This window comes from Mobula hypostoma, chromosome 15 (assembly GCF_963921235.1).
Source record: "Mobula hypostoma chromosome 15, sMobHyp1.1, whole genome shotgun sequence".
Taxonomy (NCBI): Eukaryota; Metazoa; Chordata; class Chondrichthyes; order Myliobatiformes; family Myliobatidae; genus Mobula; species Mobula hypostoma.
In genome coordinates, this window is record NC_086111.1 from 62,301,403 (window position 1) to 62,314,144 (window position 12,742).

At 44.9% G+C, this 12,742-nt stretch overlaps 1 protein-coding gene across 3 annotated transcripts in view; it reads left to right on the forward strand.

The window, feature by feature from the left end:
* LOC134357116 (protein shisa-5-like) overlaps positions 1-12,742 on the forward strand; it is a 40,565-nt gene that overhangs the window by 24,632 nt on the left and 3,191 nt on the right. For all 3 annotated transcript variants that reach the window (XM_063068416.1, XM_063068417.1, XM_063068418.1), the window contains exons 3-4: positions 849-964; positions 10,750-10,956. In XM_063068416.1, the coding sequence (XP_062924486.1) occupies positions 849-964; positions 10,750-10,956 (323 nt within the window). The remainder of the gene's footprint in view (positions 1-848; positions 965-10,749; positions 10,957-12,742) is intronic.

The following is a 12,742-nucleotide window of genomic DNA, read 5'->3' on the forward strand; positions in this document are numbered from 1 at the left end:
ATAAGATCTCCTCTCATCCTTCTGAATTCCAGTGAGTACAGTCCCAGATGACTCAATCTCTCCTCATAGTCTAACCCCCTTCATCTCTTGAATCAACCTAGTGAATCCTCTGCGCCATCTCCAAAGGTGGTATGTCCTTCCTAAAACAGTGAAGAGAAAGAAAAAACTGCAAAACAAGACATTAGTGAAAAAATTGAGACAAGTACAAGTCAATGGGAGTGCAAGAAGTGGTTTGTAGTGTTCTGTTGCTAAGGTAGGATTAGGGTTGTGCAGGTCAATTCAAGGACCCTACCCTTAAGGTTACTCTTAACCCAGAAACAAAACCATGGAAGTTTACATATCCACACCTTTCCAAATCCAGTGACTTCTTGGGTACTTGCCCATCGTGCAGTATTCAGTGACTCCACAACAACTTTTCAGTCTTCAGATTCAGATTTATTTATTTAACAGGGGCACATCAAAACATACAATGAAATGTGTTGTTTGTATTACAACTAGCACATCTGAAGGATGTGCTGAGGGCAGCCCGCAAACGTCGCCACACACTCTGGCACCAACATAAGATGCCCACAGTGTTCGGCAGAACAACAGGAGCAAGAGCAAGAGCACTACAGCTACAGACAAAACAAGAGCAGTAAAACCAGCCCCTTCCCTCCCTCTCCCCGCCCCCCCTCACTCTCTCTCACACACACACACTTCCAACTAGATAGGCATCCAGTGCCTCCAAGCCTCCGGTAAACTCAACGGCTCGCAGACACCAGGCCTCTAACTTGCTCAGTGGTCTTGCAGGCCCAAGACTTTGGGTCTTTGCTCATATACTAATAGATCTTCCCTTCTTTTTCCCTCAGGCAAAAGATATTAATTGGAGTTGGTGTGGTCCTTGCTGCTGGAGTGGTGATTGGGATCCTGACCTGTTGCTGCTGTGGTTGCTGTGCCTGCTGCAGATCTGAACCGCACCGTCCCAGTAAGTAACTGCATGAACAGCTGTCGTCAATGGCACTCATATTGTGTTGGAATTGGGTTTGCTGACTGTGTTCTAAACTCAAATGAAGATCTTAAGTCTTACTTGATGTAGATAGACACAGGTATCCTCACAAAATGGAGGTTGTACTGTTGTCACATTCAGTACCCTGTTTATCCTCTGTGGTGCATTTAGCATCCAATACCCACTATTTGAGTGGTAGGTCCCCTTTCCCTACCAAGGAAGAGATACTTCCAGCTAACAAAGTAGTTTAAACCCAGTTCATTTATTTTCAGTGATATACGTTTAAAATCAGACAAAATTTTTAAAGCACATTTCAGAATTAAACTTTTTCGATCTAATAAAACATTTCCAAATTACAAATGATTTCTAAAACACAAAGAATTTCCAAAACACAGGTACAAGTTCAAAAGCTAAAAAGACATTCCAACAATTTGCTAATGAACAACTCATCCGTTGCAGAAATCATAGGCAAAGGAATGGATTCTAGTCAACCTGTCTTTTCATCATTTTTCTTTGCTTTATGATCATTCCTAACAAGCCTGACTACTCACTTACATTTATGTTCTTTTTCTGGCACTGAGGTGAATTCTCGCACATGTGATATTCTTGAGATACTTTTTTACACAGGTGGTCTAAAAGCTTCTGGGGGCAGAGTTCCCAGATACCCACAATTAATGTTGTGAAGCTGACTCTTTAAGCACACAAATCTTCCAACTATTAATAGAAACATAGAAACATAGAAAATAGGTGCAGGAGTAGGCCATTCGGCCCTTCGAGCCTGCACCGCCATTCAGTATGATCATGGCTGATCATCCAACTCAGAACCCTGTACCAGCCTTCCCTCCATACCCCCTGATCCCTTTAGCCACAAGGGCCATATCTAACTCCCTCTTAAATATAGCCAATGAACTGGCCTCAACTCTTTCCTGTGGCAGAGAATTCCACAGATTCACCACCCTCTGTGTAAAGAAATTTTTCCTAATCTCGGTCCTAAAAAGCTTCCCCTTTATCCTCAAACTGTGACCCCTCATTCTGGACTTCCCCAACATCAGGAACAATCTTCCTGCATCTAGCCTGTCCAATCCCTTTAGGATTTTATACGTTTCAATAAGATCCCCCCTCAATCTTCTAAATTCCAACGAGTATAAGCCTAGTCAATCCAGTCTTTCATCATATGAAAGTCCTGCCATCCCAGGAATCAATCTGGTGAACCTTCTTTGTACTCCCTCTATGGCAAGAATGTCTTTCCTCAGATTAGGGGACCAAAACTGCACACAATACTCCAGGTGTGGTCTCACCAAGGCCTTGTACAACTGCAGTAGTACCTCCCTGCTCCTGTACTCGAATCCTCTTGCTATGAAGCCAGCATACCATTCGCCTTTTTCACCGCCTGCTGTACCTGCATGCCTACTTCCAATGACTGGTGTATAATGACACCCAGGTCTCGTTGCACCTCCCCTTTCCCTAATCAGCCACCATTCAAATAATAATCTGTTTTCCTGTTTTTGCCACCAAAGTGGATAACCCCACATTTATCCACATTAAATTGGCCACTCACCTAACCTATCCAAGTCACCCTGCATCCTCTTAGCATCCTCCTCACAGCTAACACTGCCGCCCAGCTTCGTGTCATCCGCAAACTTGGAGATGCTGCATTTAATTCTCTCATCTAAGTCATTAATGTATATAGTAAACAACTGGGGTCCCAACACCGAGCCTTGCGGTACCCCACTCGTCACTGCCTGCCATTCTGAAAAGGTCCAGTTTATTCCCACTCTTTGCTTCCTGTCTGCCAACCAATTCTCTATCCATATCAGTACCTTACCCCCAATACCGTGTGCTTTAAGTTTGCACACTAATCACTAATAGATGAGCTATTTGATGTGCTAAGTGATAGTATCAATCTGGTCCACAAGCTTCCTGGGACTAAATAACAGGCCAATTAACATAACTCCATTGTCTTACACCACATCTCCTGAGCAGTCAACCCAGGTACTGTGGACCAGAATTCTGTGCTCAATAGAGAGTGCTCTTTGTTTGCAAAGCTGTCTTTTAAACTTTAGAGTGATTATTACTTGCCATTTATTTTAAGAACTGAACACTGTTCACAGCAGGAAGCTGAACAAAGAACATTGGTTTGAAGTTTAACTTACTCAAAGCTCTTTGATCCCTACAAGTGTCAGCTGCTATGTTAACTGGCTGGGTTTGACAAAACGAAAAAAGGCCTTGTGGCTCTGGACGGTGAATATCTATCACAGGAATTCAATGAAAGGCTTCCCAATGCCCATTGAAAATGGTTGTTGGCAGGAAAGAACTTAAGGATGTAATCTTGTCTGGAGCCATTGTTGAAACAATGGGTGTCTTTCCTTCAAGGTTTAAGTTTGGGGGCAGTAAAGTAGCATAACAGTTAGTGCGATCACCAGTGATAACCATTCGGAGTTCAATTCCCATCCCAGTCCATAAGGCATTAGTATGTTTTTCTGGTGACTGTGTTGGTTTATCCCCATACTCTAAAGACATATGAGCTGGAGTTGGTGAGTTGTGGGCACACTAAGTGTGCCAACACTTGTGGGCTGACCCCAGCACCAATTTGACACAAATGACATATTTCACTGTATGCTTTGATGTACATGTGACAACATAAGCTCATCGTTTAAGCTTAGCTGTATTGACATTGTAGGACAAAATGCCACTTCCATGTGTTAGTAGACAGGCTGTACCAAGATACCTCCTTCCACTGTTACTAAATGCCCAGTGGCTGGGTCCTCAAGGGACTTGGCCAGTTCATATAAAACTTCTGAATTCTTCTTGTAAAGAAAAGGTGCTCTGGTTGCTAAACAAAACACTTAAAAGCTAATGAAGTATTTTGCATGTCACTGATGTGACGTGGGTAACAAAATAGCCAATTTGCAGACAGCAAGCACCACATACAACAATGTTATCATGGCTTTGCATTTTCAAACACTGAGTTATATTAAAAAAAAACAAATTTGCATCGATGACTCCAAATCTGGTAGCTTGTTGAAAAGTCAGGTAGATAGATTTCTGAAGGTCCCCACACACTGTCATAGGAGGGAGAGAGAAACCGGGGAATTATAGGCCGGTTAGCCTAACGTCGGTGGTGGGGAAACTGCTGGAGTCAGTTATCAAGGATGTGATAACAGCACATTTGGAAAGCGGTGAAATGATCGGACAAAGTCAGCATGGATTTGTGAAAGGAAAATCATGTCTGACGAATCTCATAGAATTTTTTGAGGATGTAACTAGTAGAGTGGATAGGGGAGAACCAGTGGATGTGGTATATTTGGATTTTCAAAAGGCTTTTGACAAGGTCCCACACAGGAGATTAGTGTGCAAACTTAAAGCACATGGTATTGGGGGTAAGGTATTGGTGTGGGTGGAGAATTGGTTAGCAGACAGGAAGCAAAGAGTGGGAATAAACGGGACCTTTTCAGAATGGCAGGCGGTGACTAGTGGGGTACCGCAAGGCTCAGTGCTGGGACCCCAGTTGTTTACAATATATATTAATGACTTGGATGAGGGAATTAAATGCAGCATCTCCAAGTTTGCGGATGACACGAAGCTGGGTGGCAGTGTTAGCAGTGAGGAGGATGCTAAGAGGATGCAGGGTGACTTGGATAGGTTGGGTGAGTGGGCAAACTCATGGCAGATGCAATTTAATGTGGATAAATGTGAAGTTATCCACTTTGGTGGCAAAAATAGGAAAACAGATTATTATCTGAATGGTGGCCGATTAGGAAAAGGGGAGGAGCAACGAGACCTGGGTGTCATTATACACCAGTCATTGAAAGTGGGCATGCAGGTACAGCAGGCGGTGAAAAAGGCGAACGGTATGCTGGCATTTATAGCGAGAGGATTCGAGTACAGGAGCAGGGAGGTACTACTGCAGTTGTACAAGGCCTTGGTGAGACCACACCTGGAGTATTGTGTGCAGTTTTGGTCCCCTAATCTGAGGAAAGACATCCTTGCCATAGAGGGAGTACAAAGAAGGTTCACCAGATTGATTCCTGGGATGGCAGGTCTTTCATATGAAGAAAGACTGGATGAACTGGGCTTGTACTCGTTGGAATTTAGAAGATTGAGGGGGGATCTGATTGAAACGTATAAGATCCTAAAGGGATTGGACAGGCTAGATGCGGGAAGATTGTTCCCGATGTTGGGGAGGTCTAGAACGAGGGGTCACAGTTTGAGGATAGAGGGGAAGCCTTTTAGGACCGACGTTAGGAAAAACTTCTTCACACAGAGAGTGGTGAATCTGTGGAATTCTCTGCCACAGCAAACTGTTGAGGCCAGTTCATTAGCTATGTTTAAAAGGAAGTTAGATATGGCCCTTGTGGCTACAGGGGTCACGGGGTATGGAGGGAAGGCTGGGTTCTGAGTTGGATGATCAGCCATGATCATAATAAATGGCGGTGCAGGCTCGAAGGGCCGAATGGCCTACTCCTGCACCTATTTTCTATGTTTCTATGTTTCTATAACTTTCTATGACACAGGCCATTTTGTGTGAATTGAGTAGAGGATGTGGAGAGAATCAGTCCTAACCACAAAACAGCTAGAAAAACTTTGCAAGCAGAACGAGTGCTACACCTGCCCCTCCACCGCCTCCTTCACTACCATTCAGGGCACCAAACAGTCCTTCCAGGTGAGGCGACACTTCACCTGTGAGTCTGTCGGGGTCATCAACCATAGCCAGTTCTCCCGGTGTGGCTTCCTGTATATCGATGAGATTGGGACACTGCTCCGCTGAGCACGCATGCTCTGTCCGCCAGAAAAAGCGTGATCTCCCTGTGGCCAGCCATTTTAATTCTACTTCAAGTTCCCATTCTGACATGGCCTCCTCTGCTGCTGCGATGAGGCCACACTCAGGTTGGAAGAGCAACACCTTGTATTCCATCAGGGTAGCCTCCAACCTGATGGCATGAACATCGATTTCTCGAGCTTCCGGTAATGGTGCTCCCCTCTCCTTCACCACTTCCCATTCCCATTTCCCTCTACCTTATCTCCTTACCTGTCCGTCACCTCCCTCTGGTGCTCCTCTCCCTTCCCTTTCTTCCATGGCCTTCTACCCTCTCCTATCAGATTTCCCCCTTCTCCAGCCCTTTATCTCTTTCACCAATCGACTTCCCAGATCTTTACTTCACCCCTCCACCTCCCTGGTTTCACCTATCACCTAGTACTTGGTTTTCCTTCCTCCCCTCCCTCCCACCATCATACTCTGACCTCATCTTTTTTCTCCAGTCCCGATGAAGGTTCTCAGCCTGAAATGTTGACTGTTTTCACTTTTCCATAGATGCTGCCTGGCCTGCTGAGTATCTTGTGTGTGTTGCTGGGAAAGCACTGACAGCTTTGCCAGCTATCAAAGTCAATATGTACTTATCACATTTAGATAAATTCAAAAACAGTTAACAAAAGAACAGTTATCAGAATGATTCAAATTAATAAAGGCTTTAAAATTAATAATTTTAATGCATTTCAGAAGGAAGCGAATGCTGGAAATGCCTGTTGTATAACATGGGTGACCTGGTCCTTCATTCACCATGACTGTTCGTGGAATATTTTTCTACTGAAGAGGTTTGCCAATGCCACCTTCTGGGTAGCGTCCTTACAAGACGGGTGACACCAGTCATTATCAATACTCTTCAGAGATTGTTTGCCTGGTGTCAGTGGTCACATCACCAGGTTGTGCGCCAGCTGCTCATATGACTATCCCCCACCTGCTCCCATGACTCCACGTGACCTCGATCGGGGGTGGGGGGGGGGGTGCTAAGCAGGGGCTACTCCTGGCCCAAGGGTGACCTGGAGGCTAGCAGAGGGAAGGAGCGCCTTACACCTCCTTTGGTAGAGACATACCTCCAACCCACAGATTCATCACACTGGCTAAAGAAGTACCTCCTCATCTCCTTTCTAAAAGGTTTCCCATCCATTCTGGTGCCCTGACTTCTGGTCTTAGACTCCCCCATCTTAGGAAACAAACTCTCCACGTCCATTCTATTGAGGCCTTTCAACATTCAACAAGTTTCAATGAGGTCACCATTCATTCTTCAGAATTCCAGTGAGTACAGACCCACGGCCATTAAACGCTCTTCATATGACAAGCCTTTCAATTCCAGAATCACTTTTTGTGAACCTCCTTTGAACCCTCTCCAATATCAGCCCATCCTTTCTTAGATAAGGGTCCCAAACTGCTCACAATGCTCCAAGTGAGGCCTTACCAGCGCTTTATAAAGTCTCAACATTACATCCTTGCTTTTATATAGAATATAGAATACCTACAGCACAATACAAGCCCTTGGGCCCACAATGCTGTGCCGAACATGTACTTACTTTAGAAATTAACCAGCATTACCCATAGCCCTCTATTTTTCTAAGCTCCATGTACCTATCCAAGTGCCTCTTAGATTCTAGTCCTCTTGAAATGAATGCTAGCATCACATTTACCTTCGTCACTACTGACTCAACCTGCAAGGTAACCTGTAGGAATTCCCACACAAGGGCTCCCAAATCCTTTTGCACCACAGATTTTTGAATTTTCTCTCTAGTTGAAAAATAGTCTACCCTATTATTTCTTCTATTGGTGCAGACAATACACTTTCTGACACTGTCTTCCACCTGCCACTTCTTTGCCTATTCACCTAATCTGTCCAAGTCCTACTGTAGCCTCTCTATTTCATCAAAACTACCTGTCATTCCACCTGTCTTCATATCATCCACAAACTTAGCCACTAAGCCATCAATTCCATCATCGAAGTCATTGACATATAACATAAAAAGAAGCAGTCCCAACACAGACCCCTGTGGAACACCATCAACCAGGAAAGGCTCCCTTTATTAACATTCTTTGCCTCCTGCCAATCAGCCAATGCTCATTCCATGTTATTATCTTTCTTGTAATACCATGAGCTCCTAACTTGTTAAGTAGCCTCTTGAATGGCACCTTGTCATAGGCCTTCTGAAAATCCAAGTACACAACATCAACGGATTCTGTTTTGTTTATCCTGCTTGTTATTTCTTCAAAGAATTCCAACAGATTTGTTAGGCACAATTTTCCCTTGAGGGAACCATGCTGATTAGGGCCTATTTTATCATGCAGCTCCAAGTACCCCAAAATCACACCCCTATCAATTGATTCCCCCACATCTTCCCAACCACTGAGGTCAGACTAACCAGCCTATAATTTCCTTTCTTCTGCATCTCTCCCATCTTGAAGAGTTGAGAGAGATTTTGCGATTTTCCATTCCTCCAGAATCATGCCAGAATCAATTGATTCTTGAAAGATCTTTTCTAATGCCTCCACAATCTCCTCAGCCACCTCCTTCAGAACCCTTGGGTGCATAGCATCTGGTCCAGGAGACTTATCTACCTTCAGATCTTTTGGTTTCCCAAGTACCTTCTCCCCTGTAATGGCAACTTCACACACTTCATGACCCCTGACACTCTCAGTTTAGTGTCTATAATCTCTGTAATCTGGAGAAATCAGTCTTAAATTCCTCTTTCTGACACACAGTCAACCCGAAAGCCTCAAGTATTGCCCATGACTCCAGAACAAATGGGAATCTGGCACTTCTCTTCTTGTCTTCCTTCCTTTTCAAAAGGTGATTTCTTAATTGATTACAGAATCACATGAACACGATATTATAGTCTTTACTTTATACTTTATTGTCGCCAAACAATTGATACTAGAGCGTACAATCATCACAGCGATATTTGATTCTGCTCTTCATGCTCCCTGGAGTACAAATCAATAGTAAATATTAAAAATTTAAATTATAAATCATAAGTAGAGAATAGAAAAGGGAAAGTAAGGTAGTGCAAAAAAAAACCGAGAGGCAGGTCCAGATATTTGGAGGGTACGGCCCAGATCCGGGTCAGAATCCGTTCAGCAGTCTTATCACAGTTGGAAAGAAGCTGTTCCCAAATCTGGCCATACGAGTCTTCAAGCTTCTGAGCCTTCTCCTGGAGGGAAGAGGGATGAAAAGTGTGTTGGCTGGGTGGGTCGTGTCCTTGGTTATCCTGGCAGCCCTGCTCCGACAGCGTGCGGTGTAAAGTGAGTCCGAGGATGGAAGATTGGTTTATGTGATGTACTGGGCTGTGTTCACCATCTTCATGAATACCATTTACAGTTTCAAATTATGATATGACATGTCCAATGGTCCCGGAAATCCCCGTTGATATCCCGGGACAATACATACTCCTTCTCCAGGCAGCCCATGGGCATAGACATCGCCCCAGAAGAGGGGTGGGCATTCGACTCAGACAGAACCCTTGACTGCCAGCTGCTTGAGTCCACGAGTGGGCATCTTGGCTGGGCCCTACAGCAAACCAACCAGGAGATCCCCTGAGAGACCCACCGCCCTCTGGAGCGGGTGACCGAAGATGGGGAGCGTGGGACTGATGCGCAGCCCCATTCAGATACTCAAACAGAGGCTGCAGCCTCTCACACTCCGTACGTACCTGATAGACCATCTGCTGCAGGCAAACCGTCACTCCTTGCTAGCCTCCGGCTTATTACAACCTCTTTCCATGACCCCTGGGAAGGGAACATACAGTGACAACAGCTTCTGTATGTCATTGATCACTTCCAGCTGTTCCAGAACTGAGTCATCGTGAGGGGGCGCAGCCATGAGCGAACTTCCAAACACTCAGGCATAAGTACAGAAACAGACTGCAACATCAAGGACCAGCTTTACTCTCCTTATACATGTACGTGTATTAAGAATTTGCTGTGCTTTGTTTGTCGGGGCACGACATGCAACAAAACACATCAACATTCAACAAATATAAAGAGTAAAGAATTATATTGAAATAAAATTAGAGGTTAAAGTACAGATATGGAATGAAATGTGCATAAATACAGACAGAAGCAGAGCGGAGGACTCTGTTGGCAGCCAGGGCAAAGGGCAAGCTGTCACAAGAAGGTTTAATCTTAACAATGATTTAGAAACTCAAGAGATTCTGCAGGAGCTGGAAATCCAAAGCAACGCACACACAAAATGCTGGAGGAGCTCAGCAGGTTAGGCAGCATCGAGAGAAATGAGTAAACAGTCAATGGTCTGTGACGAGAAACTTCCTCAGTACTGGAAAGGAAGGAGGAAGATGCCAAAATAAAAATGTGGGGGCAGGGGAAGAAGGCTAGCTAGAAGGTGATAAGTGAAGCCAGGTGAGTGGGAAAGATAAAGGGCTGGAGAGGAAGGATCTAATAGGAGAGGAGGGTGGACTATAGGAGAAAAGGAAGGAAGGAGGGGCACCAGGGGGAGGTGATAGGCAGGTGAGGTAATAGGCCAGAGTGACGAATAGAACAAGAGAGAAGGGGTTTGCCTTTGCCTTCTTCTGGGCAGTGTTTTTACAAGATGGGTGACCCCCCCCCCCAGCCATTATCAATATGTTTCAGAGATTGTCTGCCTGGTATCAGTGGTCGCATAACCAGGATTTGTGATATGCACTACGACCATCCACCACCTGCTCGCATGGCTTCACATGACCCTGATCGGGGTTGGGGAGGTGGCTACACCCTGCCCAAGGTTGACTTACAGGCTAGTGGAGGGAAGAAGTGCCTTACACCTCCTTTGGTAAAGATGTATCTCCACCCCACCACCTCTGTAAAAAATATACTGCTCTTAAAATCATCAATAATGTCTAAGAGAGAAATCATGATTATACTTGCACTTTGTAAACACTGTTAGAAATATGTGAATTAGGTACAGTTCCTTTGGCTTAATTAACATTGCTCTTCTCTTGTTCTGTAGCTGTTCTGAGCACAGCACCTACCACAGTGGTGCCAATAAATTATGCACAACCTATCCAGACGTACCCAGTCCACCAGGGCTACCATCCTGTGCCTGTTCAACTATCTACTGCACAAATGCCCATGGCTCCTGCTCCTTACAGCTATCCCTATGCAATGGCACAACAAAATCAAGGACAACCACCTTCATACCAAGAGGCTGCATCTGGTAAGTGAAATTTACTCACCATGATCTCCTTTAATGTTGTTTTTGAATCTACTCATAAAGCAGGAAAACCACAAAAGAAAGGATGTGCTTTGGTGGGTGCAGAAAGTCTTAAAACCTCACAGCCGCTTACTTGCTTGCGTCTCATTAGACCGCTGCCGCTTAGGGCAGCAATGCAGGTCCTCCATCTCTGTCTGTCCATACTGTTGCACACAGATATAGAAGGATTTTTCATTGCTGTTTCCGTAACAGTATTCCTGACCCAGGCAGGGTTGTTATCCCTGAGCTGACCCACCAAACCTGGAGGACTGGTGGACCACTCTTACTCTGTCCTCTACCCTTTGACCTGTTTGGCAAGGGTGACCCTACCAAGAACCAAAGCACAAGGTCCTGACTCCAGACAACACAGCTCTCCAGGTCATTGAGGTAGGCACGCCTCCAAACCCTATGGCAAGGTTGGAGGTCTTAGTTGTTTGCTTATATAGAATTTATTTCTGTATTTGATTCCAAGTCACATTTTGGTTGAACGGGAGTAGCTGTTTTTGAACTTGATGGTGTGGGACTTTGGGCTTCTGTACCTCCTCCATGATAGTAGCTACGAGAAGACAGCATGGGCCTGATGGTGGGGACCTCTTTATTATAGATCAAGGGTTCCCAATCTTTTTTATGCCATGGACCCCTATCATTACCGAGGCAGTGTGTGGACACCAGGCTGGGAACCTCTGTATAGACATTGCCTGTTTGATGCTATGCCTTGTGTAGATACTAACATAGGTGGGGAGGGCTGTGTCCATGATATATTCAGTTGAATCTATTACTATCTGCAGCTTCTTAATTTCCTGCACTTTTTCATCAGAAAACAAGGGTGAATTTAACTTCTGATGCTGGATCTGTGCCGTCTGGTGCTGCCCCATTCAGTATCCACAGAAGAATCCACTAGGATCAATTTAAGCTCAAGTTCGAGTTTATTCTCCTGGTCAGACACACCCAGCATATAAATGCCAGGATAATCAGCATACTGCAGTAGCAGCACAGTATGTACTTACCGCCATTACGCCACTGGCGTTTCCGGAAGCAATGAAGGTCCTTCATCTCTGTCTATCCTAGGCCACCCACTCACATGTAGAAGGATTCTTCATTGCTGTTTCTGTAACAATACTTTGTTTGACCAATCAGGGTTGTTAGCCCTGAGCTGAATTCCCAAACCTGGGGGACTGGTGGACCTCTTGTAGTCTAGCTTCTACCGTTTGACCTGTTTGGCATGGGTGACCCTATCAAGAGCCATAGCATAAAGCCTTGACTCCAGCCAGAATTGCTATCTGGGTCATTGAGACATAGACATAGAACAAGGTTGTGGTCCTCCATACATAACAATCCTGAATTACATAAGCTTAATAAATTAACATAAATTTTGCAGAATAAAAATAAATCCGGGCTGTAGTGACATCTCTCCCACTTAATTAATGAATTCTCAACCAAGAAAGCTGAAAACTACAGGTGTGGGTGTTAATTCCTTGTCCTTAGATTACGCTTTACTTTCCAGTTCTCTGAAGTGTCATGAGAACACGTAGTCTAAAAGCATGGTCTGAAATTATGCATTGATTCATTCAGTGGTTACACTGACAACACGCTGGAGGAACTCAGCAGGTCGGGCAGCATCCATGGAGATGATCAGTCAACGTTTCGGGCCGGAACCCTTCGTCAGGACTGTAGGGGGAAGGGGCAGAGGCCCTATAAAGAAGGTGGGGGGAGGGTGGGAAGGAGAAGGCTGGAAGGTTCCAGGTGAAAA